Source organism: Aspergillus eucalypticola, assembly GCF_003184535.1.
Source record: "Aspergillus eucalypticola CBS 122712 chromosome Unknown BO83scaffold_18, whole genome shotgun sequence".
Lineage (NCBI taxonomy): Eukaryota > Fungi > Ascomycota > Eurotiomycetes > Eurotiales > Aspergillaceae > Aspergillus > Aspergillus eucalypticola.
In genome coordinates this window covers 310,775-333,998 of record NW_020290292.1, presented here as the reverse complement: position 1 = coordinate 333,998, position 23,224 = coordinate 310,775, and the positions used below count along the sequence as shown (strand labels likewise).

General features: G+C 51.0%; 7 protein-coding genes across 7 annotated transcripts; 4 read left to right on the top strand and 3 right to left on the bottom strand.

Annotated features, from left to right (window-relative positions):
* Positions 1–22: 22 nt before the first annotated feature.
* BO83DRAFT_448340 (type I polyketide synthase) lies at positions 23–8,510 on the bottom strand (the record flags this gene model as incomplete). Its single annotated transcript, XM_025536674.1, has 15 exons — positions 23–850; positions 918–1,238; positions 1,286–3,045; positions 3,092–3,180; positions 3,234–3,295; positions 3,342–3,677; positions 3,739–3,925; positions 4,031–6,088; positions 6,150–6,309; positions 6,360–6,480; positions 6,529–7,062; positions 7,112–7,271; positions 7,321–7,405; positions 7,461–7,809; positions 7,875–8,510. 15 exons carry the CDS (start codon positions 8,508–8,510, stop codon positions 23–25), a joined length of 7,686 nt encoding a protein of 2,561 aa, XP_025386413.1.
* Positions 8,511–9,176: 666 nt separating this feature from the next.
* Positions 9,177–12,525, top strand: BO83DRAFT_316421 (uncharacterized protein; the record flags this gene model as incomplete). Its single annotated transcript, XM_025527659.1, has 8 exons — positions 9,177–9,203; positions 9,279–9,375; positions 9,435–9,849; positions 10,692–10,949; positions 11,012–11,218; positions 11,283–11,684; positions 11,736–12,103; positions 12,179–12,525. Coding segments are annotated over 8 exons (2,121 nt in total), but the record flags the coding sequence as incomplete, so codon positions are not given.
* Positions 12,526–12,818: 293 nt separating this feature from the next.
* BO83DRAFT_448332 (putative EF-hand calcium-binding domain protein) lies at positions 12,819–14,138 on the bottom strand (the record flags this gene model as incomplete). The annotated part of the gene is made up of 2 exons (XM_025536673.1): positions 13,610–14,138; positions 12,819–13,546 (listed from the first exon to the last, which is right to left on the bottom strand). Exons 1-2 carry the CDS (start codon positions 13,671–13,673, stop codon positions 12,819–12,821), a joined length of 792 nt encoding a protein of 263 aa, XP_025386411.1. The 5' UTR covers positions 13,674–14,138.
* A 762-nt stretch (positions 14,139–14,900) lies between these two features.
* Positions 14,901–15,744, top strand: BO83DRAFT_316633 (putative exosome complex subunit Rrp46; the record flags this gene model as incomplete). Its single annotated transcript, XM_025527669.1, has 2 exons — positions 14,901–15,236; positions 15,331–15,744. 2 exons carry the CDS (start codon positions 14,901–14,903, stop codon positions 15,742–15,744), a joined length of 750 nt encoding a protein of 249 aa, XP_025386410.1.
* A 1,584-nt stretch (positions 15,745–17,328) lies between these two features.
* On the top strand, positions 17,329–19,921 carry BO83DRAFT_379848 (putative NAD+ kinase Utr1). Its single transcript, XM_025531601.1, has 2 exons — positions 17,329–18,897; positions 18,955–19,921. The coding sequence occupies exons 1-2, from the start codon at positions 17,427–17,429 to the stop codon at positions 19,464–19,466; spliced, it is 1,983 nt and encodes a 660-aa protein (XP_025386409.1). The 5' UTR covers positions 17,329–17,426; the 3' UTR covers positions 19,467–19,921.
* BO83DRAFT_379846 (GAF domain-containing protein) lies at positions 19,917–21,003 on the bottom strand. Its single transcript, XM_025531600.1, has 4 exons — positions 20,934–21,003; positions 20,736–20,845; positions 20,227–20,578; positions 19,917–20,140 (listed from the first exon to the last, which is right to left on the bottom strand). Exons 1-4 carry the CDS (start codon positions 20,934–20,936, stop codon positions 20,030–20,032), a joined length of 576 nt encoding a protein of 191 aa, XP_025386408.1. The 5' UTR covers positions 20,937–21,003; the 3' UTR covers positions 19,917–20,029.
* A 430-nt stretch (positions 21,004–21,433) lies between these two features.
* BO83DRAFT_316396 (agmatinase) lies at positions 21,434–23,125 on the top strand (the record flags this gene model as incomplete). The annotated part of the gene is made up of 8 exons (XM_025527657.1): positions 21,434–21,712; positions 21,788–22,005; positions 22,088–22,203; positions 22,274–22,297; positions 22,369–22,390; positions 22,449–22,491; positions 22,578–22,803; positions 22,914–23,125. The coding sequence occupies 8 exons, from the start codon at positions 21,434–21,436 to the stop codon at positions 23,123–23,125; spliced, it is 1,140 nt and encodes a 379-aa protein (XP_025386407.1).
* Positions 23,126–23,224: the final 99 nt, after the last annotated feature.

Genomic DNA, 23,224 nt, shown 5'->3' with positions numbered 1-23,224 from the left:
CAAAGCCTACAACTCATCCTGGTCACCGTCGGTATTCGCTCTTCCCCACTGCCAACGTTACCACCGATGCAAGACTCGCACCACCCAGAATGTCAAACATGGCCAGGTCCGCCCGCAGCTCGCGCGCAAACCAATTCCGCAGCTCCACCCCCGCCAGCGAGTCCACTCCGTATTGGTGAATGGGCTTGTCCGTGTCGATCTCGTCCACTGGCGTCGACATCATAATGGACAGCTTCTCCCGTGTTGCGCGCATGGCGATCGCCGTGGCCTCCTCTGTTGATGACGCCCCCGCAAACAGGGCTGCCAGGTTGGAGGAGTCTTCGGAGTTTCCTCTACTCTCTGTGCTGCCGTCGGTCAGAGATAAATGTCGGAACAGGGGGCGGTCTAGCCATTCGGCTTTGTTCGTTTTCAGTTTCTGTCTGCTGGGTGTGATGCCCACGACCACTTGGCTTTCCTGCATGGAGATCGGGCCTTGAGTGGGGTCGCAGTACGTGTCTAGTAGGGCGTGGAGATGGGATTCTTGTATTTCGTTAAGGACCGTCTTAGAGAGGAATAGCTCTCGACTCTCGGGGTTCTCTTTGAGGTATCCTGCTGTTAGGAAGAGTCCTAGGTCGAGTGAGACCGCCTTTTCGCCGATTCCGACGCGGTATCTCGCTAGTCCGTCCTCGAATGTGTTGCCTGCGGCGTAGCCAGAGTCACTGACTACTCCCATGATGCCCGAGACGGAGGACATGAGAACAAAAAAGTCCATGCCTCGTGGGAGGAGCTCGTGGAGGTACCATGATCCCTGGACCTTGGGGGATGTGGTCTCTTTCCAGGATTGGTAGGGTAAGCTTTCGAAGTTATGAGCCTATACATTGCAGAAAGTCAGTTACGGTGCGTTGTTTGGGGCAAGGTTTGTGGCTGGGAGGGCTTACGCGAATGACCATTGATGCCTGCACACAGCCCTTAATCGGAGGCATCAGCTGGCTGCAGACCTCGAGAACTGTCTTAAGTAGTTCTCTGTTCGTGATATCACATGCAGGAGTAATGACTCGTACGCCTTGCGCGTGCAGCTCTTCAACCAAGCTCCTGGCATGCAGGCTTGCCGGGCCAGAGCGCGAGAGCAGTATCAAATTGCGTGCTCCCCGCTCAACAAGCCAACGAGAAACGCTTCGACCAAGGCCGCCCAGGCCACCCGCAACAACATATGTGGCATCTGGCTTGAATGTGTATGTAGGCTTCGTGTCCAGAACAGTCTGTTTGGATTAGCATATGTTGTTTCTACCTTAATCGCATGACTTACCATCACTTCGTCCGTGTCCCGCATCTCCAACACAGTCTTGCCCGAGTTCTTTCCAGTCTGCATCTGCCTGAAGGCCTGTTCAATATCTGCAATACCTCGGACCTGCAGAGGATGAATAAGGCCTAGTTTGCCTTCTTCGAGTAGGGAGAATACTGTCTCCAAAGCTGCTCTGATTATGTGCGGCCTGTCGATCGACATCCCAGCTAGGTCAGTAGCCGTGAAGCTCACGTTTCGCTCAAATGGGTGCATTGGAAGTTTGGAGTTCGACAGGATATCGTTCTTGCCGATCTCCACAAACCGACCGTACGGTGCAATGCATTCCCACGAAGCAATAAGCCCGTCACCTGAAAGCGAATTCAAAACAACATCTACACCTCTGTCGGCAGTCAACCGACGGATACCCTTCGCGAATAGTGTGTTCCGGCTAGAGAAAATATGCTCCGTTGGGATATTATACCGGTCCATCAGAAGCTGCCGCTTCTCTTCAGTCGAAACTGTTGCAAAGACAGTCGCTCCTAAGTATTGGGCAACCAGTATAGCAGCCTGTCCTGTACCGCCTGCCCCAGAGTGAATGAGTATGGATTCTCCTGCTTGAAGCGCTGCTATCTTGGTAAGACTTATCCACGCCGTTGCATAAGCTACAGGGATAGCAGCAGCCGTCGTGAACGGCATCATCTCGTCCTTGATCCCAACTATGGGCATGTCCTCTCGTAAAATAACATAATTAGCATAGCGGCAGGCATGGAAGGCGACAACTCTATCGCCGGGCCGGAACTTCTGGCATTGATCTCCAACCTGGACAACTTCACCAGCAAATTCTGCCCCGAGGGTATCGCTCTCCAACCTTCCCAGTGCAACAAGCACGTCGCGGAAATTCAAACCAGCGGCTTTGACCTTGATTCGTATGTCCTTTGGGCCAAGTGGCTTTTCCAGGGACCTGTCCTCGTTGAAATGCAGCGTGTTCAGGAGACCAGGTGATCCTATCTTCAGTCTCAACGATGGCCCTGAACCATACGGTAGCAGCTCCTCGTGCTGTGGAAGAGCCTTTCTGGCTACCTCTTGGGACAGTGACCTAGCATCTACTAGGCGACTGATGTGAAGTATTCCATCTATTTCCATGTATTCCGTGTCTGCACCCCTTTCAACATCACCAATAACGGACAAGACTAGCTTGCAAATCTGCGCTGCTTTGTGCTCCCTTGAGGAGTGACGCTCCAGACTCAGGTTTGTCAGTCGAGCCCGGTACATCTCCCCACTAAGAGCCCTAAACAGCCCGTCGAGTAGTCGGTACTTGGGATGAGGCTGCAGCCCTCCGCCCTCATCAACCCAGATGAGGCTCTTGGTGGAAGCTACCAGCGCCTGCAAGCTTTCATACTCCGAGCTATCCATGTCGCATACATAAGGGGTTGTCGCTTCCAGAAGGCTGATGTCTAACAAGTTCGCCGATAGCTTTCGCTGTGCGATATCAGTCATGGATGTTAGGGTGATCCTTGAAATACTAAGCTGCTGGAGCCGATCAGATATCGCCGCAGCCAGATCAGCCTGGGTCTGGTCTTCCGGATTGATGATGATGTTCACTGCCGTGATATCGGTAGGGAGTGGAGCTACGGCTGTTGACACAATCATGCTTCCTTCACGGCAAACATCGGCCTCGTAATCATCGAATACAACATCGCATCCTGAGAAGCCTGTCTCTTTTAGGAGCTCTCCCCACTTCTCGGAACTGATGCAGGGGCCTGTCTGGCGGTATGTTTCCGTACCTACTATGGTCAGTGGGGATCAGCACGCGAGCAAAGAATGACGTACTTCTCCACCATCCATCAAGCAAACCAAAGATAAGATTGAGCCTGAGCGGGTGAAGGTGAGTGATTTCGAACAGTAGAAGCTTTCCACCCCTAGACCCATATCAGCAGAAATTCCTTAATTAGGTGAAGACAGATTCACACACTTCTTCAATAGTTTCCGCACATTACTCAAGCTAACAACCAAATCCTTCGTGGCATGTATTACCTAGGAACGTTAGCGAGAACCCATACCTGTCCGCACTCTATCTTACCATGAATGCTACAACCATATCGTATGTGCCACACTCAAACCCCTGTATTTCAGGATCCTTTTCAATATCAAGAACTTTGAATCGCATACGCTGGCCTTCTGCTGCAAACATTTCCTGTGCTCCCGGGAAAAAGGAGCTCGAAATATCAGTAAAGTCCCACTGACCGTAACGACGCAGATTTGGGTCCGCTGGAGAGTCCATGCTCAACGCCCTGATGCAGAAGTCAGTCATGGCTCCGGTGCCAGCTCCCACTTCTAGGATTTTCATCCGTGGGTTTTTGTGTCCCAGTGCGCCAACGACCCTATCCAGCCGTGATTTTATTGAGTCGGCGCAAAGCTATATATGTTAACGTGTTAATAATACCAGACCACATCCATTTAGTTTCAGACTTGCTTACCATTTCGCGATACACATCCGCGAGCAGGTTGTTGCCGAACAAATGGGAAAGCGGATCGTTCACGAAACCAGCCAGATTTCGGCATAAGGTACTCGTTAACTGACCCCTCTTACTGCCACTCTCGATTCGTTTATGTAGCTTGCTGACATAGTCATCGTCATGCATGCGATCTAACCATTGCTTGGAGCTGAATTCGGATAAACCCTGATCAAGTGTTCCTTTGACTTCGAGGGCCCAGTCGATGTATTTGTTCATGTGAGGTGGCATGGTGTCTCTTTCCTCTTCGCGGAACGAGGCTGCATACCTGCTCACGCAGGTTGCTGCAAGAAAGTCAAGCTCAGTGTAGTACTCCACTGGCTCTTTGACCTGCGATTCGGGGACCCCATAAAGGCTCTGGGCCTCTTCACTTGTCAAGAGGTCAATGTCAGGTTTATGTGCTATGTAGTGGCATAGGTTGTCCGTCATGAATTGGTCCGAGACAGGGGTCGTCCCTCCGCCGGCAATGGCCGTCACTTTTAAGCCTTCAAGATTCAGTAGTGCTTTAGAGACCTCCACGTCAACTGCTGTCATTGAGTAACTTTTATATCCTACAACAGATTGACTGAAAGTAGCACAAACCCTGACAGCATCTGCGAATGGATGGCTGAGACCACCTGAGTTGGTCAACCAGAGCCGGTCAATCCGCACAGGTACAGCCACATTGGTCGCACTCTGGCCCATGGTTGATTCCAGCCCGGCTGCCATCTGAATGATGGCGTCCAGTGTCGTAGGATGTATAGTATGAATCGGGTAAACGCCGGTAGGCTGGAATGTCCGGATGTTTGTGACGAGCGCCTTGCCGTCCGACTCACTGTAACTGAGACTTTGAATCGCGGCAAATTCAGGCCCGTACTGATATCCACAGCTGTTGAGATGCTTATAGAAAGACTTTGCATCAACAGTCGAAGTACATGAGCGTACCGCACTGTTGTAGGTCCCAAGAAGATGATTTTCCCATTCTCTTTCTTCCCTAACGTCAGCATCAAAGCTTGTGTTTCGGCTCTCATACAGAGCTTGGATAGACCCTGTGCTGTTTTCCACCCAGTTCCCGTTGTCGTATGCATATATGCGCCATTCAAACCATCCGGTGGCGTCAGACCTCCCCTCTTTCGTGCGTTTGAGGTGAACATTGACTTCGATTCCTTCTGCGTGCGTAGGGATCTGCAGGGCAGTAGAGAATACGGCATCCCGTATACTGAAGCCAGTAAGGAGTCGGTCCGGATCAGCCAGTTGCTTGATGGCTTCGATTGCCATGACCAGCATACCGGCACCTGGATATAGAATAGTGCTATTGATCTTATGATCCTGCACCCAGGGGATATCCGAGACGCGGATGATGTTTCTCCAGCTAGCCTCCATCGGATTACCGCTTTGCTCCGGAGTACCGAGAAGCTCTAAGTAGCCATATCGCCGGAATCTGTATTCCTCGCTCAACCGGCTCTCATGCCAATACGACGTAGAGTGATTGAAGGGATATTCGGGCAGATCCAATAACACACGGGGTCGTCGTTGAACCTTCCCCTCGCCGTCCTCATTGACCAACGCCAATTTGATTGGATATCCGCTGCAGTGAAGACGGCCTGTAGCTTCCATGGCGCATTCCAGAGCGGAGCGGTTGCGTACCAGGAAAGGAACATATGAAACTTTGTCGCTCTTTCCCAAGACACTGACAATATCCCGACACGGCCCCTGCAGTGCACAATGTGGGCCAATTTCTAGAAGGTGATCAATCTTGACAGAATGGCGGTGACTTCCATCGATTTTCTTGTACGTCTTGCCAGATTGGGAGCATAGATAGCTTACTGCATTGTGGAACAGCACTGGTGAGACCATGTTGTTGACCCAATACTTCGGTTCCACTAGCCGCTCGCTTGAAATCAATGTCCCAGTGACGGAAGACACCATAAAAGGCCGCCTTCGCTTTCTATTGCACGGTGCCTCTAGACCCCCGAGGGCAGTTAAATATGCATCAGAAATCTCCCGCATCTGGAACGAGTGGTAAGCAACGTTGACCGCCAGCTTGCGTGAAAATATGCCGTCCCGATTTAGCAGGCCATGCAGTGCGTCAATCTGCTCCAGTTTCCCGGATAATGTGACACTCTGAGGACTATTGACGCAAGCGATAACAACTTCCGGACTATCAAACTGGGACTCCAGTGTGTGCAGGTACTTCTGCGCATTCTCCTTAGACAGGCCTACAGCAAGCATAGCTCCTTTCATGCTGCTAGATCTTCCTAAGTCTCCTGCTAGACACCCTCTGAAGTATGCAATCTTTAGCGCAGACCACTTGGTTAACGCCCCGGAAGAGTATCTGTAGTTGCAAGAAGGCTTAGTAAGATGTAATGAGCGTTAAAGCACTAGGGAGGACTTACGCCGCGGCAATCTCACCAGAGGAATGGCCAACCACTGCAGCAGGCGAAATACCCCAGCTTTCAAGAAGATCTACCAATGCAATTTGTAGTGCCGTGCAAAGTGGCTGGCCATAAGATGGGTCATTCACATTCGAATCCAGCCCTGGTTTCTGTAGTTCCTCTATCACATAAAGGTCAGAGAGATGCACAATATATAGTCAGTCTACTCACCCAAAATATCCCAAGAACATCCAAGCTCTTTGAGATACGCGCCCAATTCGGTAAGGGTCCTTGAGAAAACTTCATAATGACCTATAAGCTCCCGACCCATTGCGTACCATTGAGCGCCTTGCTGTTCAATGTCAGCATGCCATAGAGTCATTTTCTTGAGGATCCTTACGCCAGTGAAGACAAATGCAAGGCGTGGAGAATCAACGCTTTGGGTAGCGGGGGAAAACTGGTTGGTCAGATCTTGTAGAAGTACCCCTGGTTTAGCAACAACGAACGACCTCCAGGCCCAGTGGCTTCGCCTGCCACATAAGGTATGTGCTAAATCCCCCAGGTACTCTTCTGGCTCCTCAACTGATAAACCTGCGAGATACGTGCTCCAGCTCTCTGCAAGACGTTTTATGCCTGCTTGGTCTGCGGCTGACCAGACGAGCAGCTTCGGAACTGTTTTGCAGGCAATTTTGGGGTCGTTGAACTTGTCTACACAATTAGTACTGTGGTGACCATTCAATAGTCGTATACCATTGATCTGCCCCAGTGCAGGCACTATTACAGTCTGGTGGCCAACGCTCTCGGAGCCACTCAGTCGGAGGGAATTGTAAGCATCGTCAAGCACAATATGGCTATTGGCACCACCAAAGCCGAATGAGCTCACGGATGCTCGTCGTAGTCCAGTAGTAGGCCAGACAATGGCGCTTTTTACTATCTACCGTGGCCATTAGCATCAAAGCCATTATAAACATTGGTACCCTTACATTCAGCCTCAGATAATCTTCATCAATCTGGGGGTTTGTGTTCTGCAGATTGCTGCTATTCGGTGGAATAACACCCTTCTCTAACACGAGGACTGCTTTTATAAAGCCAGCAATCCCGCTGGCCCCTTCCAAATGGCCGATATTGGATTTCACAGAACCACTATAATTCAATTAGCCACCTTCATGTTGTTCTCAGCACCGGTACATACACATATAGGGGCGTTTCCTCTGATCGATATGAGCGAAATGCCGTACCAATAGCTCGAGCCTCGATCGGGTCTCCGATGGGTGTTCCTGGCAGAAGTTAAACAGCTGGTTTGCTTCTACGATGGGTGGGGTGTGTTCTTACCCGTTCCATGTGCTTCAAAATATCTAGTGACCCCCATGTCCAGACCAGCCTTTTGATAGGTATCCCGGATCAAACGAACCTGCGCGTCCTTGCTCGGCTGCAGAATTCCAGGCGTCTTCCCATCCTGATTCGAGCTGGACGATCGAATGACAGCCCTCACGGTGTCTCCATCGGCTATAGCGTCATCAAGCCGCTTGATGACCACAGCACCGACACCTTCTCCTCTGGCATATCCATTGGCTCTCTTATCGAAGCTATAAGAGTGGCTATCTCTTGATAACAGCCCAAGATTGTCTAGGCCAATGGTCATTTCTGGAGCCAGGATTATATTACAGCCAATAGCGACGCCCTAGTGATCCCGGATTAGCAGTTCTATACTAGACCAATAACCAAGACGCAAAGGGATTGAAATACCATTGCAGCATCTCCGCCCCATATAGATTGACAGGCCAGATCCACCGCCATCAGACTACTTGAGCAGGCGGTATCAACAGTCGCGCTAGGACCTAGGAAGTCGTAGAACCAGCTGATACGATTCGCAATCATATTCCGACCAGTTCCTGCCGTGGCATTCTTGGGCACATTGAGCGGATCCTTAATCTGCAGCATATGGTAATCGCTACAAAAGGAGCCCGCGAAGACGCTGGTCTTGGAGCCTGCAACCTGCTCGATCGGAAGCCCGGCATTCTCTAGCGCACGGTAAACTGTCTCTAACGCAAGGCGCTGTTGAGGATCCATAGCCTTCGCATCGGCATCAGTAATCCCAAAGAAGGGGGCGTCAAAAAGACCAAGGTCCTCCTTCATGAAGTGTGCTCCTCGGCATGTGACGCTGTGAAGTCGGCCTCGTTCAGCGTCGTGATGGGCATCGATATTCATTCTATTACTGGGAAACTCCGTAGAGACACATCGGCCTTCAACCAACATTTTCCAAAACGCTTCCGGGGATGTCGCATCTTCTGGGAATTTCAGCGACATCCCAACGACGGCTAGAGGAGTGAGGAGGTTCCCTTCGGCGGCATTGTGGGCCTTGTTTCCGGAAAAGGTCACCATGATCAAGATATACTAAAGTCGTTTAGATGGACAACAGCCGACAGCGCATGTCTAATGCAATAGGGTATGACTAGGTTTGAGCAACGGAGTGCCTGGTAAGGTAGGCTTTTAAGAGGAAATTATTTAGTAAGCTCTAGATCCCTAAGCTCGGGGTTTACCTACTCAAATGGCTATTTCCCGATTGCTATCACAGATCGACGCCATGAGCAAGGACAGAATATGGCTGGTGACTAATTAGCTCTCAAGGCGAAGTTATTAGCCCCGCCATCGATGCTCTTGGCCGGAAGCCTGTCTGTCAGTGTGCCCGTGAGGTCTGACAAATGGCCGTGCATTCCTGCATAGTCTGAAGACTATTCATCAAAAGCATTATGTTGGTGGAACATTATTGGAACTGGTCAAGTCCTAAAATATGATAGGAGTACTAGGTTCATGCAGCTAAGTGTTAGTCTGCAGTCTTGCTCACAGAGGAATGTGTAGTAACCCTCCGTAGAATGCCAGACACCCAAACCCGCGGGGATAAATGGATGTGCCAGTCCAGTTGCTGAAGGTAAGGACCCTCAACAATAATTTACATTGTCTTAGACCATTCAGAATGCGCATTCTCTGGTAATGTTGCTGTGGAACCTGCTGTCAACATTAGTTCTTTGATGCTGACCTCTCGATAGTCTACATGGAGCGGGTACCAATTCTCGAGTGAGTACTGGCCCTAGAAAGCAATATCATTTTCATGCGATCTTTTGGACTAACCGATACTCTTCTTCATCAAAGATATTCGAGATCCAGACGGCTGCCATTCGGTATGAACTGGGCGATAATCACATCTATGATTTTGTTGAAGGAACCGTTCCTTCCAAGATGCAGCCAGGTACCGTAGCCGGAGAACAGACCCCTCGCGAACTCGTCGGCTAAATGCAGGAGGCACAGGTATTGACGTGGTGGCTTGGAAGGATGAACCAGTGTATGCCTACTTCGATGAGCACAACCCCCAAACTGGGTTTGCGGCTTATCACTATTTGGAAGAACACCTTCTTGAAGAGGGGCCCTATGACGGGGTCATCGCATTCAGCCAAGCAGGCACGATGATCCTCACGTACCTGATTCATCTTGCCAAGCAGGATCCTCGGGCTGAGATGCCATTTAAGTTTGCAATTATCCTTTCGATCATCCATCCCCCTCTGGATTACGAAGCTCTTCAGAAAGGTCGTGTGATGACTGTTGATCTTGAAGCTACCAAAGGCATTATTCCAATTCCAACGGCCCACATTTGGGGCTCACTAGACGAGCCAGCCAGCCGGGTAGCCACGTCAAATACTGTCTGCAAGGCTGAGGTGAGATGGGTGTATGTTCACGGACGAGGGCACGAAGTTCCCGGCGGAGGGTCAATGGAAGATGTGACCCAAGCTGTCAATATTATTCGCAGGGCAGTTGAGACGGCATCCACTTATTGATGCACCCCAAGGGGGCAGCGCTATGTTGATCTCCACACTATATAGTTAATCGATGGGGAACGGGAATGTAGGAGTTCATAACATTTGACAAAGCAACCTTTCAGGGTTCTTCGCGTTTGTTCCACACACCACTCAACTACCTTTTAGTTCCTTGACTAGCCACATACCCTGTAGTTCCGCCGGCTGGGAAGCAGCCAAGTATTGCGTATTGCATTGGTGGCTGAACTCGATCAACATAGCTACGAAGATGTTTATTTTCGTATGAAATTCCCAGAAAAGAAAGCCAGTCCTGCGGATCTCCTCTAGCCCTTCATCGACGGGGTTCGAAGATTAATTAAATTGGGGCCGAAGGTACAAACGCCTCTGACGATAAGTCACACATCCACTATTGATCGCATCAAGACAGATCAGTTTTGGCGTCTCTCTAGTCGATTGAGTGGGGCTCACTTCACTCCGAACTCCGAACCATGGGCAGTTTTGAGTTGCATGGCTCGAGAACCGAGTTGATAGATCTACCAGCAGTGACCCCAGAGCCATTGTTGTCAAGGCCCGAAGCTACTCACAAAAACAATCTCAACCATTCGGTAGTTGAGCCTCAGAGTCAGATATCCCGACCGGAATATTTGCACGGGCTTCGACTATGGATTGTAGGGGTCAGGTAAGCGAACGCAATCATTTCTCCGACCGGGATTGGTAGAATGCATCCTAATGCAGATTATCGCACGATAACTAGTGTCGCGCTGGGTCTCTTCTTGGCCACCGCTGAAATTACAGTCATCAGCACATCGCTTGTCACCATCAGCGAACGCCTTGAAGGAGGCGATCAAAGCAGTTGGGTCATCACATCATACCTCTTAACCTACACCGGATTCCTCGCGCCTTGGTCTAAATGTGCGCTTGCTTTTGGTCTCAAGCCAACCTTGTTGGGCAGTCTGCTCCTATTCATTGCTTTTTCCGGGGGCTGTGGTGCCGCCCAAAGCATCGACCAACTGTAAGCCGGCTTCGGGGATCCTGATTTGAGGGCATCGAACCTTGTTGCTGACAAAACGAAAGGATTATCTGCCGCGCTTTTCAAGGGATCGGTGGCTCCGGACTTTTCGCGCTTGGACTATATACCCTACTGCGCATTGTGTCTCCGAACAGATTTGAAATTGCCAATGCCGTGGGGTCCTGCGTGCTGACTTTCGCCCTTATCTTAGGATCGCTGATCGGAGGTGGCATTAGCAGCTCCAGCTCGTGGCGCTGGGTTTTTCTCTTCAAGTAAGATCATAGCAGACTAGACTCCTTCCTGTTGTCTCGCTCTATTCCTAATCCTTGTCTCTAGCGTGCCTGCGGGAGGATGGGCGTGGGTTATGCTCTGCCTGTTCTTTCCGAAGAACTTTCCTCGAGGATTAACAAGTCGTTCTGCGCAGAGCAACTTGCATCAATATCTAACCCAGGCGGACCTGTTAGGATATCTGCTCCTTCTAGGATTTTCCCTGCTGCTAGTGGCCGCCTTGGAGGAAGCCAACGTTCGCTATGCCTGGTCATCGGGGGTCATTATCGGGTGTTTAACCGGTTCGGGTGTCCTTCTGGCGGCCTTTCTGGCGTGGGAGTGGATCCTCAGTGGCCGGAAGCACGTGCGCATAGAGCCAATGCTGCCATGGCGGTTGTTCAAAAGCAGGGTGGTGTTGGGAATCATCATGTTAGTGGATACGTCCCCTCTCCGTCCCATAATGGTCATCTAGTAGTACGTAGTTCGCTAAACATGGACATGGGAGCTCTGACGGTCGCGCAGTGGCTTCTTCTCAACCGGACCTGCAATCACTATACTATACATCGAGTTGCCCCAGAGATTTCAAACGGTCAATAACTTCACCCCCATTGAGGCGGGTCTCCGAGTTCTTGCCTTTGGGGTGGGATCCCCTGCGGGGGCATTTTGCTGCAGCGTCCTCGCCGGTCGCTTGAGAACCCCGTTTGTGCATCTGACGCTAGCTGGGTCCGTGCTACAGATAGTGGGGGCCTTTCTGCTGTCTTCCGTGCCTCCCACTGTGGACGCCTGGCCGGGCGAGTATGGATACATGGTTGTGACTGGTCTGGGCACCGGGATATCCATCGCTGCCCTGTATATGGCGGTTCCCTGGGTGGTCAGACATCGTGAACAAGGTCAGTCCGATACAATAGGGGGATCCAGTTCTACTGCTTCACTTTCTCGACCAACTCCAACTGACATCCTTTTAGCCATTGTGATGGGCTTGACCCTCCAGGCACGCATGTTGGGTGCCTCATTAGGCATCGCTATTGTGAATAGCATTTTGACCAATTACGTCAAGGGGCATCTCGCGCCCGCTGAGGCTGCTGCAGACCCGAATCACCTCACGGGATTGCCGATGAGTGTCCAGGAAGCGATCCGGACCGCCTATGCACATGGCTATAATCGTCAGATGTACGCAGTGGGGGCTTGCGGCGTGGTCCAACTGTTCGGTGTGGCACTGATGTGGAAGAAAGACCAAGTCCGCTTCGATCCTCAAGCGAAGACAACTTGGGTGTATGATCACGAGACCGATCAGAACTCTGTGGAAACTTGAACGGCTCGGTAGGTTAGGTGTTAGTAGTAAAGAAATGGGAATAATTTCCAAAGAAAGAAAAACAAAAGGATGCGGTATACATGATATGATTCAATCGCAAGACCGAGTAGTTCATTACGAAAAATTATTTCGCATGCGCCTGTTGCTGTTTAGACATCTATACTCCCCATACATTGGCCCACATGTTGCCGAACGCAAGATAGTGTATTCAGATAAATTAGGAGAGAATCTATAGCAGTTTATACGGAAAAGTGATCATCGAGAGGAAATCGTCGACAGTTGGCGCAGGTTGTTTACTCATCAATCACCGCGGCCTCACGCAGTGCCCATCTCACCAGCTCGGCCATACCGGTAGTCACCTCGTTCGTACGAGGGACTTCGTGTCCTCCGCCATGATTATACATTCTCCTCTTGGTTGCATTACACGCTTGGGATAACTGAATGCCAGCTGACCATCGCGGGTCCTTATCACCGTATATATGCACCGTCGGGATGTCGATCTGGACATTTGAAGGCGCAATTTCCTTCCGGATATCCGCTTCAGACGCACTAATTCCCTTCTCCCCCTGCCAACGCATCGAGCCCTGCGACAAGATCGCCGAGGAGTCCGCCTGCGCTGCCAGTGCCTTTCGAGTCACAATGTCCTTGTCCCAAACCTCGGGGGCAATCTTATACCCCACCTTTTCCAACACGCGTAGTGGCACTCCCGCACAGATAAAGATGGCAGCTTTGAAGGGCAAGAGCTGATTTGGCTCTTCGAGCAAATGAAGAAGGGCGGTGGATGATCCGACAGCGCATCCCTGCGAAAACATCATGAGGGCATCGTACGGGCCATTGATCCTTAGGTAGTTCACGAGCCAGTCGCGACTGTGGAAGACGGCTTCGATATTGTCTTGCTCCCAGAAGGAGTAGTAAGGGGGTGGGTAGAAGAGGTCGATCCCTGGAGCCGGATCGGAGGAGTAAAACCCATCGACAAATTCAAAGTCGATTTGTAGGTCAGATAATCGAGCGCGCAGCGCAGCTAAGGAGAACAAGCCAAGTTAGCTGAGAGGTGACTAAACTGAGGAGTGGTCGTAGAACCAACACGTTTGAGACTTGAAGATTGCACCACTGGTGCCTTTGCCGTGGAGGCAGAGTATCCGGGGCATGATTGCAGGATTTCTTAGAGGCAATTCTTGGAGGAGGAGATGTGAGAAGATGAACTCCAAGGAAGAATAACATGCAGCGTTGGTAGGAAGACCGCCCCCACTACAGGTGCAGATGCCAGCATAGCAAGTCCCAGTGGGCACCGCGGGCTTTTAAAAAACAAGGCATGCTGATGCTAAATGCCACCCCTGGTATCGTCGGACCCGGAGTATCTATCTCTGGGAGGTCGGGTTATATGATCTCGGCATCCACAAAGTGTGGGATATAATACATACTATAATCTTGAATACAGTCAATGGCCCCGGAGAAGTGATGGTCCACTGCGAAGGCAATACCAGAGAAGTTACTTTGGACTCTCGTGGCCTGCGATTCGGGCTATCCTTGTCGGAACAGTAGACTGCCAAAGAACATGCCAGCCATCGGTGTGTAACAGCGATACAACACGGAAGTTATTCGTTGATCCCGCCCCTTGCCTCATATCGTATTCCTCGGCGATGGTTAATCACCAAAACCACGATAGCATCCTCCAAGTGTGTCAAACGTGAGCCACTACTTGAACTCTTCGGCGAAAAGCCCTCGGTCGCACACACTCCGGCTTTTGAGTCGGCATCCGAAGCAATCCTTCCGGCTGACGGTGTGGGATAAACAAAGATCAAACAGCAATTTCGTTGATAAACTTCGATAAAATAAAGTTCTAGAAAATGACAGGCTGGATAAGTACCTGAAATTGCCCATTTTGCGTATCTTAAACTTCCTAGTCAACCTCGTTGGTAAAGGTGGTAAGTCACTCGCCGGATGTCGATGGGTTATTTTTTACTATGCAAGATCGAGGATTCGATGGGAAGACCGGATCATTCAATCTGCAATGTATAAATGATACGAAGCGCAGAGAGCGAGAATCATATGCGACTAAATGAGGATGTTCAAGTGAGGCCACATGGAAGCCTTTAATGCACATTCATAGAAGGGAGGTGTACAACTGTTTCCGGTTCTTCGGTTGTATAGAATGAAGTGAGTGAGCAGGGAGAGAGTCTACCAATCACAAGCTGGCCCGCACTCGGCAGGCTCCGCGGCCAAAAATTTCCAAGGCGACCTTGGAAGCTCTTTGGGGTCCAGAGCATCACCTCAAGTCTGCTCATCAAGTTGCGAAATACTACTAACCAGCTATCCCCATTCATTCTTTTGCTATTTGAGTCCTTTTCAACTGTTCCTATACATTGCGCGTCATCATGGTCGGCCCAACCGCCACTCTGACCCCTCTTGCTCGCGCTGATGGCTCGGCTTCCTATCTGTGTCCCTCCACTGGATCCAATATCCTGGGCTCTGTCAATGCCCCCGTCGAGCTTCCCGGACGCCGAGATGCCTTGAAGCCCGAAGAAGCGACCGTGGAAGTATTTGTTAAGCCGGGCACTGCACCTGCTGGTGTGAGCGAACGGTACGTCGAGGGAATTATCAAGGGAGTCCTCGGAAGATTGATCTTGGGACGCGAGAGGGGCTACCCTCGGCGTGGTGTCGTGGTCACGCTAGCCATCGTCGGAGGTGGGAGTGTAGGAAGAGGAGAACCGGTACGTGTTTTATGGACTGGCGAAATTTGGACAACTTCTGTCCAGCTGGCGGCGCTTAGTCGGCTAACTCATTATTTTTTTTTATCTATAACAGTATCTGACTCTTCTGCCCGCGCTACTTCATACCGCCCTTCTTGCCTTGCTATCGGCCGCTGTTCCCCTATCCATGACCTTCTCTGCGACTGTTCTGGCCGTCGATGCATCAGGTGAAATCACCCGGGAGCCGTCGACCCAACAGGCAGCCACCGCCAAATCCCTCCACGCCCTGGCCTTCTCGTCCAAGGGCCATCTGCTGCTGAATGAGAGCTCAGGGGCTTTTGACTTTGAAACGTGGGAGAAGGTCCACCAGCGCGCGTCAGCGATCTGTCACGGCACACCGGCTGTTGGCACTGATGGAGACATTGCCATGGTGGAGGATGTAGATGGCCAGCCCCTGGAGGGGATCATGCGCGAGTCGATTGAGGATCAGGTCCACCGCGACTACGCCTGGAAGATCGATGCTGCTTGATTACCCCGGCGGATACCACGGCAGCTAAGTAAATTCAGTCGCGACGGGGCGCTTACAGCCAGCGAGCGGTCGCTCCCATGTATTTGTCGTCCCTTCTATCGCCAGTATACTTAGGTGGCTTTTACACATGCCCCCTTGCACACGAAGGAAGCTTTTCACACAGCACGCGGGCCCATGTGCGCGAACGAGACTTTCTGGACGAGTGTGGAAGGATTGTCATCGACGATATCCTACTGGCTGATGGGCAGGCTAAGAGAAGGACGCAGGGTATGGCAGGGGGAGGAATTCGTCGCAGGAACCGACAAGCCATCTAACAGGATCACGGCGAGGGACGTGCGTGAAAGGAGCCAACCACCTTCCATTAGTTAGATGTCTCGGAGTTACAATCTCAGGGATTAGGCAAAGCGAACCCCCCAGCTCCAGCCACATGGGGAGTGCTGCAATATACCGGATATTAATAGAAAGTGACCATTCTAGTCCTAGAGAGCTAAAGCTAAGTATGTGTGTGAAGTTGGCAAAAATTTCAGGGATCTGTGGGATGAAGACGATTACTAGTGGAATTGAGTAGTACTACTGTAGGCCACCCCATTCCTGCGTTCTGCAACGTGTAATAAATGGCTCGTAATCTTTGAAGACGAGAGACATCCAGTGAAAAGGAGGGCGACCGAGGCATGCGCCGACCTGCACAGCTGAATGGAATAGAGTAGTAGCTGAAAGAATCTGATGGATCAATCAGATGCCGCAAGTGCATCATTGCACAGTATGATGCTCCCTTGCACCTGGAGAGGGAAAGGTTCTTCTTCAATGTGTGTGATGTGTGTGATCGGCCTCTTCAGACAATGGGGGGGTGGGTGGAACAAGAAAGTGAAGGGAAGGGAATGGGAGGGATGAATTCATCCGGTAAATTAATCATGTAAACAATCATGACAATACGAGCAAGAGCAGTTGCATACTTTACACCCACTAGACTAACTCCAGTAGGACTGACTATGCATATCCTCTCGGTCTCTCCAATTCTCTCCCCCCCTCCCCCCCCCTACCTTTCTGATTGACTGACTGTACTCTGTACGCTTCACCAAGAATTCCCACATTACTTTTTCCGTCAGCCTTGAATAGCCCACGTCATTTCCGACAGCTATTTACTACTGTCTCTTTCTATTCGGTGCGTGTTCCATGGCCTTTTGGAATTTGGGTGAGTATGCTGATTGGGTAGTAGTAAGTTTACGGTACAATCAATGGTTTTCTCAGGCCCGCGGAGTGTCTGTTGCGGAGTTAACTGCCACCCCGGCTTCAATGATGACAGTCACCCGCTCTGACTTCTCATTATTAAGGATGTGGAAGCCTATCGAAGTTCGACCAGCAGACTAGACTACCGATGCCAGTGGATGCAACCAGAGGAAAGTGTTCAGTCTGACCAATGGTCAGGGCCGCCATGAACCTTGAAGTGGATTACACTGGATAAGACCGCCCGCCCAAACCCCGTTACATCCGAGTTCGTTACTCCCATTATTATTATTATTTCCCCCCGGCGTTTTTCCATTCCGTCTCCAGCATATTCCATCATTACCTATCGAAGTCCTTTTCTTTTTTTTTTTTTCTTAAATTCTCTCTTCTGTGTTCCCGTCTGATCTGAACCAACCAGCTCCTGCATCACACAATCTGTCCTATTTCTATATCTGTTCATGGCGTCCTCCCCGCTTGACCATGGCTCGATGAACCACCCTTTTCCCTCGTCCGCAACTGGCCCTCTGCCGTCTTCCTCAACATCATTGCCCTCATCACCACCACCGCCCTCCTCCGCGGCCCCACCACTATCAGTTCCTCCGGTGCGCCCTCTTCCTCCTCATCGCTCGGCCACTGTGGGAGCGTCGCTCCTCCGCGACTATGCCTCGCACATAGATCCTTCTCATACTACAAACGATATCCACACGGCCGACTCGGCTCCCGGGACTCCCAATTTGGGTCCCAGTACTGGCACTCTTCAGCAACCTGATCATCCTCGTGAGGGCGCCGCGGTTCCCGCTTTCACGACCTCCTTCCTGCCACGCCGGCAGACGGCCTCTCTAGCGGGCCATCATCGGAACGCGTTATCTAACGATTCAATCCCTCGCCAAACCCTTCTCAAAGCTCTCGCATCACGACCATCCATGTGCAACCACCAAAGTCCAAATATGCCGCTGGCGGCCTCTTTGGGGCTTCTCAACACGAACCCTACCTCGTCGAAAGAAACGGAGCGCAACTCCAGTAATTCCTCGTCACAGATGCTCTCGGCAGCGCTGTCCAATATTCAGTTAGGGACCTACCTGGACCGTTCTCCTGCGACAGCACGGTTGGTCATGCAATCACCATGCTTCTTCCACCAGCGTTTCGATGACGCCGTAAATATTCAGAAAGTATTGGAAGAGATTGCGGACGATGAGTGGCTATCGCACTCCCGTCTGGTACAGACAGCGACAGGCGTCCGAGAGGTGTCGAAACAATTGCAGCGAAGACCAATCAAACGCGCTGTCAAGAATGTGATGATCGTCACCAAGGCGCGGGATAACAGTCTGGTGCATCTGACCCGCGAATTGGCGGAGTGGCTTCTCTCCACCCCTCGCTACGGCAACGATCTTGGAGTGAATGTCTACGTAGACGCTAAACTTCGCAACTCACGAAGATTCCATGCACAGGGGCTTCTGGACAAGGAGCCCCGATTCGAGGAGATGTTACACTACTGGACTCCGGATCTCTGCTGGACAGCCCCCGAGAAATTCGATTTGGTCCTCACATTAGGGGGGGACGGGACCGTGCTTTTCACATCCTGGCTCTTCCAACGCATTGTCCCACCGGTCCTCTGCTTTTCCCTGGGGAGCTTAGGGTTCCTGACGAATTTCGAATTTGAGAATTACAAGTCTCACTTGAATGCAGTCATGGGTGATGTAGGTATGCGCGTGAACCTGCGGATGCGCTTCACTTGTACGGTCTTCCGTAAAGATCGCAGCAAGGGCGCCGAGGCGGGCGCCGTGGAGGAAGGGGAGCAGTTCGAGGTGTTGAACGAGCTCGTGATTGATCGCGGGCCGTCACCATACGTGTCAAACCTTGAACTGTACGCAGACAATGATCTGCTCACCGTGGTGCAAGCGGACGGGTGCATTTTCTCTACTCCGACCGGTACGTGTGACGCGTAAGACAAGACTGATTTGGTCGCCGACTGACATGTGGTTGCAGGTTCTACGGCATACTCTCTTTCCGCTGGCGGTTCCTTGATTCACCCCTCTATTCCCGGCATTCTTCTGACCCCCATCTGTCCCCATACACTTTCCTTCCGTCCCATGGTTCTCTCCGATACCCTGCTCCTTCGTATTGCCGTTCCTGCCGGGTCCCGGTCGACCGCGTACTGCTCGTTCGATGGGAAGGGTCGTGTGGAACTCCGCCAAGGCGACTATGTTACCGTCGAAGCAAGTCAATACCCCTTCCCGACCGTCGTGGCGGGTAGCGGAGAGTGGTTCCAGAGCGTTCAGCGAGCGCTGCGATGGAATACACGCGGTGCCGTGCAAAAGAGCTGGCACAGCGCTTCGGATGCCGGCCTCGAAGCCACCGAGGATGACGAAGACACGGAGTGGGATATTGATACCGATGCCGGGTTAACTGGCACGGACAGTGGCTTGGGGGTCAGTGAGGATGGCGATGCCGGATCGATCAGTCCTCTGAAGCGACAAATGAGCATGTTCAGCACCTAAGCCGATCATTGTCTCGGATGCCGTCCTCCCCATTCTCACCACACCCCATTCTTCTGGGGTTATGCTTAAGTTTTCTTCTATTGTTCCCGTCTTTTCGGATACACCTTTTTATATTGTTTCATTCCACGGGCGACCCTGGTTGGCGCACGCGCATCCTTTTTGCTCGTTCCATGGAACAGCGGCACACATACACTTTCGTTTTCTTTGATTTGGAATACAGCGACGCCTGATAGACTTTTTGGATATATGTTTGGTTGCCATAGCGGGCCTTGACTTAGACGCTATATTTGGTTTTACTATATTGGGAAGACACATTCGGGTCCGTGAGACCCCAGCGATGCACAGGCGTTAGACGGGTTACATTTGGCACACGAGTTGCGATGATAGAAATTAAAGAACAGAATACCCAGGATAATGCAAACTCGCACTGGGAATTATACAAGCCATCATGATTTCATCTCCTCCATTACTCAACCAATCTATATATCATAAAACCATACCAAAATCATCATATCCACAACGACTGATCTATAAACACATCAAATCAAACTTTCAGGTAGTAATTACCAATCACAGCACTCCGCCAACAACGCAGCCAACTCCTCCAAATACTTCTTATCCTCATCATCGAACCCATTGGGCTCCGCACAATCAATATCGATAATCGCCACAGTCTGCTCACATACACATACATCAGCCATCCATCCACCTCCTAACCAACACCACCAGACCGATAAATATTCAGAAGATATGTACTCACCTCCCCCTTACTCAAAATCGGCACCACAATCTCACTCCGACTGCTCGCATCGCAAGCAATATGTCCCGGGAAGTTCTCCACATCCGGCACAACGACCGTCTCGCGCTTCTCCGCCGCCGTTCCACACACGCCCCGCCCGAAGCGAATCTCCTGGCATGCCGGACGGCCCTGGAATGGACCGAGGAGGAGGACGGGCTTCTTGTTGCTGTCTTCTTCGGAGAGTGGTGCACCGCCGAGGACGGGGAATTTGTCCTGGCGGATGTAGAAACCGGCCCAGTTGACGGAGGAGGAGGGGGCGGGGAGAGCGGCGTAGGCGTGCCAGAGGAGGGAGGCGACGTTGGAGAAGTTGCTGTTTTGATTTTGGAGAGGGTTAGGCTTGGGTGAGAGTGGGCGCGATAGTTGGGGCTTGTGTGTTTCTTACCTGACCTGTTCGTGGTGGGGGAAGTGGTTAGCTGATGAATTGGGCAATGAGGGAAATAGGAGGGTAAGGATAGGAGGAGAATATGCGTACCCAGTTGCGCTGATCGTATACCAAACCGCGAGCTTGCTCTAGGACCTGAGTGTAGACTTCGGATTTGGAGCCATTGCCGGCGCCGAAGTAAGAGGAGTCTGCGTGAGGCTGGTGGGGGGGTGTTAGTGTATGCTAGTAAAGAATTCAGGGGGGGGATCAATTGCCGCAGATGGCAAGCGAGGTTATCAAACTATACCATTGTAATATGGTACTAAGTAGTATTAAGCGATGAAGCAGATTGAGAATTGGGGGGGGATGGATGGATGACGCGAAAGGAAAGCAAAGCAGCGATGCGGAAAAATCAAAGTGGGGTTCCTTCCTCTCTCTCTCCGCACGAGATTCAACGATCGTCATCCGCCGTCCCCTCATCGCCATCCCGGTTCCATAAGAGACAAACAATATCCATGAATAATCAAATCTACCACTCACGTAATCATCAATCAACGATATGAACCCTGTCGTGCTGGACCCTTTCGCTTGGCTGCAGCTGTGGAGCTTGTCCATCGCATGCAACTGCTTTTTTGGGTCCAGCTCCGATAAGAAACTTGCCCTTGGCTAGCTTCAACTAGCAGCAAAACTATAATAACGTCCTTGGATCGTCCTGTCATCCACGCTGCTCTCGCTCTCGCTCTCTCTCCACTATGGGTCATCCATACTTGCTCAACTGGTCTTTGCCTGGCTTGTTAGATAGACATCATGTATTCTCTCATTATTGTAGCTGCTTCGCTACTACTTATTCTCCCAGCCTACGCTAGGGATATCGTCTTCCCTCCCGTCGCAGCCATCCATAACAATCCCTCCTCCCATCAATACCCCCTCGCTCACGAAGACCCCATTGACATCGTCACCGGTAGCCAATTCTCCGGTCTGACTACTTTCGCCAACCTGCCCTACCTCAATTGCTTCGTGGATGATGAATCAACCACCACCAACAACAACTATGACATTGCCTTCCTCGGCGCTCCCTTCGACACTGTTAGCCCCATATTCCCTCCTCATTCACCTTGCCATCGATCGCCAACTAATAGACACACACACACACACACGTAGGGCGTCACAGCTCGCCCTGGAGCTCGATTTGGACCCAAAGGTATTCGTCTCGGCTCTCGTCGTCTCGGCGGATGGAGCATCTACACAGGAGAAAATGCCTTTGCTAGCTGGGCGAAGCTTGTTGACTGCGGTGATGCACCATTAACCTGGTTGGATAATACCGTGGCGTTGAAGCAGCTTGATATGGCACATAAGGTATATAGAATATTCAATGCAGGGTTAGTAGTGCTCGAATTTAATGACGGAGGAATATATATAGGTTGTCTCGTCTCGTCGTCGTGCCAATACTACGCACCTCAGCCAAATCCCCCGTATTATTACCCTAGGTGGAGACCATACTACGACCTTATCGGCTCTGCGGTCGACGTACGAGAATTGGGGTCCTGTTTCTGTGATTCATTTTGACAGTCATATTGGTACGTGAAATTCCACTCCTCATGTGATTAATATACATGTATAAACCGCTTACCAACATGATATTTCTAGATACATGGGACCCCAAAGTACTAGGTACTATTCCTACTTACTACCCCACTCTAATCTTTATTTGTGTGACATGTAACTGACAAACCTGATATCAGGCGGCGGAGTCTCCCACTATGCGTATGCCAACAATCCCCACTAAATCCCATCATACTAACACGTTCCTCAACAACCACAGCGGCGTTAACCACGGCACCTTCCTCCACCTTGCCCACGAAGAGGTACATACTAACCACACCATGGCCTCACTATCTCTCCCTTTCTCCCCCCCACCCCAACAACAACAACAAACTAAGAATCAAGTTAGGGCCTAATCCGCAACACCTCCATCCACGTCGGAATCCGCGCCCCCGTCGTCCGACCCAAAGGCGACATCCGCAACGACCTCCGCTGCGGCTTCGAAATCATCACCGCCCGTGACCTCGACCGCTTCGGTGTTTCCGGCCTCGTCGAACAAATCAAATCCCGCGTAGGGGACAGCCGAGTCTATATCTCGGTTGATATTGATGTGCTGGATCCGGCTTATGCACCTGGTATGTGTTCCACTCCAAACTTCCCTTTCACTACGAGGATATATATATATATATATATAAAAGGACAATGGAGAAAAAAAAATAAAAAACTGATGAGAATGTATGTACAGCCACCGGCACTGCGGAACCAGGTGGATTTACTACCCGTGAACTTCTGACTATTCTGGACGCCCTGCGAGGGATGCCTGTTATTGGCGCGGACGTGGTCGAAGTAGCTCCGATTTATGATACAGCCGGGGAGACGACCACGCTTGCGGCAGCGGAGGTGGCTAACTCGTTGTTGGCGTTGATGGTTGCGAGGCCGGTTGGGGGTGATGAGTAACCTTTTTTTTTTTTTTTTTATTTCCAGGTTACTAGTTAACTAGGTATTGTCCATAAGTCATACTAGTGTGAATCTGCATCTAGTGTTCATATACTAATA

Coding starts and splice junctions, on each gene's coding strand:
- BO83DRAFT_379846 (XM_025531600.1), bottom strand. Junction 20,579..20,735: donor TACGATCAGCGCAACTGGGT/ACGCATATTCTC, acceptor CCAAAATCAAAA/CAGCAACTTCTCCAACGTCG. Junction 20,141..20,226: donor CGATTTTGAGTAAGGGGGAG/GTGAGTACATAT, acceptor GTATGTGAGCAG/ACTGTGGCGATTATCGATAT.
- BO83DRAFT_379848 (XM_025531601.1), top strand. CDS start 17,427: ATGGCGTCCTCCCCGCTTGACCATGGCTCGATGAACCACCCTTTTCCC. Junction 18,898..18,954: donor CATTTTCTCTACTCCGACCG/GTACGTGTGACG, acceptor ATGTGGTTGCAG/GTTCTACGGCATACTCTCTT.